The sequence below is a fragment of the Larus michahellis genome, chromosome 11, assembly GCF_964199755.1.
Source record: "Larus michahellis chromosome 11, bLarMic1.1, whole genome shotgun sequence".
Classification (NCBI taxonomy): domain Eukaryota; kingdom Metazoa; phylum Chordata; class Aves; order Charadriiformes; family Laridae; genus Larus; species Larus michahellis.
In genome coordinates, this window is record NC_133906.1 from 15,742,644 (window position 1) to 15,750,930 (window position 8,287).

General features: G+C 43.2%; 1 protein-coding gene across 1 annotated transcript; it reads right to left on the reverse strand.

Annotated features, from left to right (window-relative positions):
• Nucleotides 1-222: 222 nt before the first annotated feature.
• LOC141749747 (myeloid protein 1-like) lies at nucleotides 223-4,941 on the reverse strand. The gene is made up of 7 exons (XM_074603805.1): nucleotides 4,860-4,941; nucleotides 4,229-4,361; nucleotides 3,202-3,353; nucleotides 2,478-2,648; nucleotides 1,613-1,727; nucleotides 896-1,047; nucleotides 223-456 (listed from the first exon to the last, which is right to left on the reverse strand). The coding sequence occupies exons 1-7, from the start codon at nucleotides 4,903-4,905 to the stop codon at nucleotides 266-268; spliced, it is 960 nt and encodes a 319-aa protein (XP_074459906.1). The 5' UTR covers nucleotides 4,906-4,941; the 3' UTR covers nucleotides 223-265.
• Nucleotides 4,942-8,287: the final 3,346 nt, after the last annotated feature.

The following is an 8,287-nucleotide window of genomic DNA, read 5'->3' on the forward strand; positions in this document are numbered from 1 at the left end:
AATGCTTGCAACTATTACAGGTACTTAAAAACCAATACCAAACTGGTATCTGGAGTGTGTATCAATGTTAGCACCTTGCACTATTGTGTAAGGCCCAAAGTCATATTGAATCAGTAGTAACATTGTGCATATTGTGTAACTTTTTTAATTATGTAAAATACACTTTTTCTTTCCTTCCTTCACTGAGATGGGCTGTCCACATGATAAAGAAAAACAACTTTTGGATGCTGAGATGAATTTATTTGGAATTTACTGCATTTCCATTTCACACTTTCTGCCCTTTCCCCCTTTCAAGATTGGAAGTAGGATCTGAGTGATCGCAGTTCTCAACATGAATATGAGATGTGATCCCAGGAAACACTCTTTGCATTGGCAACATTTTCCCAAGGATTTGTCCCTTAGAAATTCTACCGTTGTATCTGATGGGATGGATGCAGAGTAGTTTTACACAGAAGCCTGGTGAAAACAAGAGGAGGGAAAACATCAGATGACCGATGAAGCCTTTGTTTATCTGTACTAACTCTATTTCTGAAATATTAATGTTTTCTGTCTTGTCCTTTCCGCTGAGATAGCAATAGTGCAAATACCAAAATAGCAAAGACACTGTCATCATAAAAAAACTAGAGATAATGGTTGGAGTTGTTGGCTTGGTGGAAGAGGGAAGGTGGGAGGCAGGGAGAAGGTGGGAATTCCTGCTTCAATAAAGAGAAGAGCTCAAAAACATTCTGTGAAACTGAGTTATTTGCATTGTAACACAGGAGCAAAAAGTTCGGCATGTAAATGGATAGATGATGCAGTGTTTCAAAACATGTACCTTGCTTAACTGCTTGGCTAGCTGCAAGATAATACATCCTGTATGACCTAAAGACATAGTAAAGGAAAACTAGCGGTTTACCTGATCCCCTGATTTGGACTCCATCATCAATGGCATTTCCGTTGTGGAAGAATTTAATGGGTCCCGAGAGCTGGCCAGAAAAGGGAGCGTACACGGTTGCTCCATCAGAACAGATGACATCCACACCCGTGTGCTTTCCTTTGCCGTTGCGTCTGAAAACAAACGTGTAATTAGAGAAGTCTCTTGTCAGGCCTGAAGTTATATAGAGATAGATCAGTTAGCAGGCTGCAAGATCTGGAGACGCGTTGTTTTTGTACTGAGACAGCATTGACATAACGGACTGGCTGAAGAATCTATAAAAAGTGTTTTGGTGTAGATGATGCAATGCCATGTAGGGCTGATGGTCTGGTAGAGTTGAGGTTTTTCAAATTGGAAGCGGGGGGGGAGAAAGCCTTCTTCCAAGCCTTTAAATAGAACTGTAGAGTCTCGGAAATGGTGGTTGGCAGGTACCTGTGGAGGACATCAAGTCCTTTCCACTTGAATCAAGCCTGTTCCCAACACCAGGTCAGGTCAGGCACGGCTTAGCCTGGGTCATAAAAACCTCCAAACAGAGGTTTTATGAGCAATTTGGACAGCCTGTTCTGGTGCTGTAGTGAAAATGTTTCCTCATGTCCAACCTAAACCTTCAAAGCTGTAATTCTTAAATGGCTTCAACAGAGTTCAGCTCTATTTCAGTGGAAAAGCAATAAAACCCCACAGATTCCAATTATATAGTACCTTGGAGCTCCATAGTATCCGCAGCCGTAGCGATCGCAGCCTCTTATCTCGTTTGTAGGATTCCCAGAGCACACTGTTGCCCAGTGACTGCCTTGCTGTGGGAATGGTGGAACAACTTGGAAATACAGAAACACAGCACATGGAAATTAATTTTTAGGTTCTGTTTTAAGTGTCGCATGTTTGTAACTACTATGTTTTAATTTTAGTTAGGTAGGAATATAGTGGAATTATATCCCATGCCTGTAGTTAGTTGTTTCCTCCACAAAATTTGTCATCCTTTAGGAAATGTAAATAGAATGTACACATAAAATTGGATTGTAACATTTCTAGGTTAGGATTATCTCATATAAGGAATGTGCTTTAAAGAGAAAAATTCAAAAAGAGCATCTGAGGGATGGGAAAAGATTTAGTTTTGTTTCTTATTCTATGCCCAGGCTGATGGGACTCGACCCCTCAAGTCATAGTCCTCCATTGCTACCAATGTAGTATTTGTAATTGCAAACAATCATCCTAAAATCTGCTAAAATGCGATACTGAAAACGTTGGTAGTAGGTAAAAGCACGCAAGCAGAAGAGATGTCTGACTTGGTTTATGGCTGAGACTTGATGTTGCTGTGTCATGGCAGGGCAAGAAATACAACTTGGTAAGCTGATACGTTCTCCCTGGAACACTGCCTACAGTCCTCTTATACTGTATTTATAACGCGTATTTTCTTTCCTTTGGATGTTGCTGTCAGGGAGAACATAAGACAGAGGGGACTATTGCTATTTGATAGTGTTGTCCTTATTTGAAATTAATTAATAACTTAATTTTCATTCATTATACTACTTATTCTGGTTGGTGGTGTTTGCTTTTTGTTTTGTACCGGGCATAAGTTGCTGAGTAGGATCGGAGTGGTCGCAGTTCTCAACATGGATGTGAGAGATAATGCCAGGAAACACTTTCTGCATTGGCAGCATTCTCCCGAGCTGTTGCCCTCTGTGGATTTGGCCGTGGTACCGGATGGGGTGAATACAGACCAGCTTCACGCAGTAACCTGGAAGAGACGGGGGAGGAAGCGAGGTCAGGAAAAAGCAGCTGCATCTGTTCTGGGGGTGAGCGAGAAACCTTCCGTGCTGGTGGCCTCTTACTGGAGACAGTAATGATGAAGCAGAAATGTGCTCAAGGTACCAACAGTCCTGAAATCAAAATTACTTGGATTGTTATAGAAAAGAGGAAAAGAGGGGAGTGGAAAACAGGGTCAGGAAAACATCCTCTCAGCAAAACTGAAGGCATATTTCTGTACTGTATTTTTACAATTTCCTTTTTTTTTTTTTTTTTTTTTTAAGATGGGATTGCTGTTTTCCTGCTACCTATTTTTCAACTCCCTTCTTCCCTCCTCTCCAAGAAAAGCATAGGAAAAGGAATACATCCTGCTGGTGCTGATTTCCGATATCTCTTAGCAGCGGTCTAGTTGTGCTTCAGTGGAGGAACTAGAGAGGGTGTAAGGTTAGTTCTGTGGCTTCTTGAAGAGCCACAGAAAGCTTACTCAAGTAAATAAAATGATTACTTGTGCGTGCCTCACAACGCATCTGCTGTTAATTACTTGCCTGATCCCCTGATTTGGACTCCATCATCGATGGCATTTCCATTATGAAAGAATCGGATGGGTCCGGAGAGCTGGCCGCTAAAAGGAGCGTACACTGTGGCTCCGTCAGCACAGATGACATCCACACCCACATGCTTTCCTTTGTGACCGTGCCTGAAAACAGAAATATGTAATCAGAGAAGTCCGTCAGGCTTACCTTTATGTACAGTTAGATCAATCAACGCAGAGCGATAGCTGAAGCTTGGCTGACAAAACTTTTGCAACTCAGAAATGAATAGTGGCTTCGATCCATCTTTTGTCATTGCAAAATGGTTGTATTACTCTGACGTTCTTCAAAAAGGGGGGTGAAATTTGAAATTTTAAGCGTATTTTTATTTTCCCAAGTCCATAGGGTTATTCCAAGCTGTGATAGAGAAGTACCCCTGTTCTACCCCAAAATACATCTGTACCGGTGCGAAATAGAATCTTATGTTTGGCATTTTATCATTTAGAAACTTGGAAGTTGCATGGTGAGGATGGACACTTACAGTGCCTGGGGGGAGGAGATGTGAGGAAAACACAGGGAAGGCAGGAGTCATTCTACGTATAAAAGCATTTTTCAGGGAAATAGGACCCGTTCTGCTGTGAGGTACCTACTTAAAGCCAACGATGCTGGCAGACCTTTAGCTTGTCCAAATTAATCTACTTACCTTCCTGTAAGCTGTTGCTGAATGTTAGTTAAATATCTGGTCCATCAACAATAAGAATAAATGACCCACATCCTTGAAAAACTTTCCATTTCCTTTACTCTGGCTGCTAATTCATGTACCGGTCTCACTTCTTCCCCTGTGCATCAGGTTAGTAGCAGTGGTATTACTGTACTGCGAGATGGCCAAGTAACGTCCCAAAAATGAGCAAGAGATCCCGCAGACAACAGTATTCTCTCATTCTAAGTGTCAACTCTGGTTAAACTTCGCTTTCTCCCTTGTGAATATTTAATTTAGGAAAGCAAGAGCAAATCCCACTGCTCCAGACTCCCGCTGTGTTACCTGTCAGCGCCGAAATAGCCACAGCCGTATCTATCGCAGCCCCGGATCTTGTTGACGGGATTCCCGCTGCAGATCTGTGCCCAGTGTTGGTGTTGTTGTTGGGGCGGGTGCGCCTCCAACTGCTTGGCAAAAACTTCACGTGCGAAAGAGGAAAACGGAGAAAATTCAACCATGTTCTTAGTACAGTACACCAGAAAGTGTTAAGGTGCAAAAGAAGGTGTTTAAAGTGGAAGACATGAGCTCATGGGAGTTTATAATTTCAGAAACTGGAGGTAAAAGAACATTGTACAACCTGCTATATATTTTTGATGCCTTTTTCTTGAGGTCTTAAAGGTACGTACACTACAACCAAAGCAAAGCTGTAGATAAACATTTTTAATATTAGTTTGTGAAATAAGTCAAACCACTTTGACTTTCTTCATGAAACCTCTAGAGGCTTCAATAAGTGACTCCAAATGCACACCTAATTCCATATTTTATAATAGTCATAACTGCGTACATTATTGTAATTCTTCATAAAACTGGATTGGAAAAAACTTTGCATTATTTATATTAGAGCGAATTTCAGTAATTCATTCCTGCCTGTCTAAAACCAGTCAAGGTCAACTGCAATATTTCAATTTCAACTCACCAGTGGACACCAGGCTGACCAGAGCGACCAGACTGAGAGCTGGCATCTTGTGGCTGTTCCGCTGGTGTTCTTTGACCGAATCAAAGGCATTGAGCAGTAGCTGCCTGGGGTATTTATGTGTTTTTGAAAAGCCAAGTCTGGGTGTCTTGGCCAATCGATCTTGAGCAAAGTATTACAGCTCCGGACAGATGGTGTTGCCATATTAGGCACTGAGGATGACTACAGACTCTAACAGTTGTTAGAGCTGGTTGGGAAAGACGGATAAAATAGTCTCTTAGCACACAGTAACAGATGGAAATGGACAATCCCACATTTCAGGAAGCTTTGGTTGAACTGTTTCTTAACACCTTTTCTTCCCCCTCCAGAAGCAAGGGCGCACTTAGGCCAGAAATAGTTGGAACCAAGAGTCTGGTCCAGAGGATTGAGTTGAAGGGAAAAGATGGGCGAAACTCCATGGTGGATGTATCCAGTTTGTCCTTTCCTTCTCATTCCAGTACCCCTCCCCAGATGTATGTGCCCATTAGAGCTTTCTAACAGAGTGACAGAGAACACATGGAGGTGCAGTGTTCGGTGTAGCATGAGCATTCACTTAGGCTAAGAAATACAGATGCTTTTGCATGGAAATGTGTCTTTTTTCCTGTTCAGCTGAAATTACCACCTAGCCTGGGCTTAAATCCATGAAGTCTTTTCACTAAAACCCTAATTTTTGACAATTAAATTCTTATTAAAACATCTTCCAGTTCTGAAACAAACAGGTGCAAACCCAAGTGGCATGGCATAACTGACATGGAGTTAAAAAAATCTAGCTTTTAAAATGATTCATTTAGTATCTGCTTGATTTCAGCTACTATACTATTAAGCAGGTTCCTTAGTGTCTCTCTTAATCCTTCAGTTTGAGTTTTCCGCACTACTTACAGAAAGGCATTAGATTTTCTTTATGGACGTGTCTCAGTTAATATGGAATTTAAATGAGTCGTGGCGCTTTCACCTAAACTATCTGATATTCCAAATTACGGAAACCTCTGGAAGTCCTGCACATCTTATTCGGAGCAGAAACAGACGTCCCTCTGCCCCGCCTCTAGTTTGCATCGAGTGTCGGTACATCGCGTTTTCTGAAAACCGCCACGGAACAAGCAGCTGGAGATGTATTTTTTGCTCGTGGTTCCAAGCTTTTTTTACGGCCACTATTTAACCCCCAAACAATCTTTTAGCCCTCCCCGGGGTTATTACAAGTCGCTTTGCTGGTTTTACCCCTGCTGCTTTCTCCCCCGTCCTGCCAGAAAGAGCTGCTGGTTTTCACACTCGCAGCCACCAAATAAATATTTATATAAAAGTTACGTCCTCTCAGTCTAGTTTTGATGAGTTTTTTGCTTATAATTTGCTAGTCTAATAGTCTATTTGCTAAGCCTGGGCTTACAAACGATACAAAGTGCTGGTAAGAGCTCTCAGCGGGTGTTGAGGATTTGGGGATGCTGCTTACCCCTGAACTGAGAGAAGTGGCATGTGGGTTTGTGTAACCTTTGCCAGAAAGAGCCTTTGTCACTGCGAGCTGGGAGAGCCGGTGTAATATTCGTTCCAGGATTATTCACCTTCGCTTGGCACACGCTCTCCACGAACCCCCTCAGCTCTCTTTGGCAAAGAGAATCAGCGAGGGAGGTGGTACGCGTGGAAGCTTTCAATGAGATTTCATAGCATAAAGGTAGTAAAGTATTTCTGAGCTTGGCTAGCTTGATATCAGCTGCTGTAAGTTTTTTTTTTCCTGCTGGAAACAAAACCATTTAAAATTACAGACTTTATTTGGGTGGTGCCTGCGCACTCCCGTTTGAGGGGTCTCCAGTGAGGTTTCTGCAATAATGATGTCTCTCAACCAGATTTTATTTCTGATTTACTCCTGGCTACCAGTTTGCATTAGTAAAGGTTTAAATATCTCATTATATAGATTTTGGCTGGGGCAGACCTGCCTTGAAAAGCTAATGATTTTTATAGACTTTTGTGAGCTCACATGCTCCGAATTTTACCAAAGAAGGAATCGCAGCACTCGATCCACTCTACAAAGTGTGGCCGAGGAAAGGCTGGGTGTAAAGCCAGCCAAGCAGGTAGGCACGAGGAGAGATGTACAACTGTGTAATAAGCGCACAGACACTGAAGAAGCTTTTTTGAGACCTGTTTTGCAGTCTGGTATTTTGTAAAACGGCTCAAAGATACCCATTCTTTGTGATTTATTTTTTTCCATCTCATTTATGTGTTAGAGCTGACTCCAAATTGCTCGTGGCTGTGTATGTTTTTTATATTTTCTCCACAAGAGATCTTAACAGCACTGTACCTTGCTCTGTTCTTTCTAAAACATGTCAAAATGTCATTTGCTACAATAACACATCTAATGCACTTCTGGTAAAGTATTCTTAACAAGACAGTTTTCAAGTGTATGATATCGCAGTTGAGATTTCCCAGTGCGTTCCCCATCCCTCCTGGGCGAGCTGGAAGGGGCACACCTCTCACCTTGGGCTCGAGGAAGCTCTCAACCGAAGCCGGTGGGATTCCTGTGTTGGGCAAGGGAGATGTCGTCGGTATAACGGTTGGTGGGTGCAGTTGTGAAAGACCCGAACTGTCCGCTTAGCACGCACCAACAGAAGGATATGGAACAACCGTCCGGCGTTGCACGGCCCCCGGGAGCTGCGGTTGCACCGTTTCCTTCCCTGCAGTGGGGAGCGGGCGAGGAGGTGGATGGAGAGGAGCCAGCGTGCAGCGCTGCGAGGAGCACCCCGAGAGCAGCTGGGCTCACATGGGAAATGTTGACCTCTTTCTCTTGCATGAACGGTGTGAGTTCCCCATTTTGGCCCTTTTATGTCAGTAGTAACTTCCCTGGCTATGCAAGTCCTTTTGAGGTCGTCTTATGGACCAAGCAAGAGTGCAGTGGGCAAATGCAAGCGTTTGGGCTGATACCAACAGGCAGGGAATGAGCTAAGCCTGATGCTGTCCAGGAGAAGTCCTGACTTCGCTATTCAGCCTTTCCAAAAGCACTGTGACTCTGCTGTTTTAATTACATGTGTTTCAGGAGGGTCCACTGCCAGTTACCAGGGCTTTGGGATAGATGGTACCTGCCATGCCCGTGTCCATAAACCTTGCAAATGTTAGACTTGACCTTCTTAACGTATTAATTATCTTAACGTTATCTCCTAGTAAGAAAAGTCAGATGGGAGAATGGTGGAATGAGGTTTTTGGAGGAAAAAAGCCATCAAACTGGCACACACCCAGGCAATGGTTGTGGACCCTTTGAGCAGAAACATCAGCAAAAGCCACGGCCAAACCCTGAGCTAGAGAAATCCAGCCCCCAGCCAAGGCTGCTGTTTCCTTCCAGCCATGCAGCCGTCCTCCTTTGGTTGCCCACAAGTGAGGGCTGGTTTCTCCACCATTAACTTGACACATGT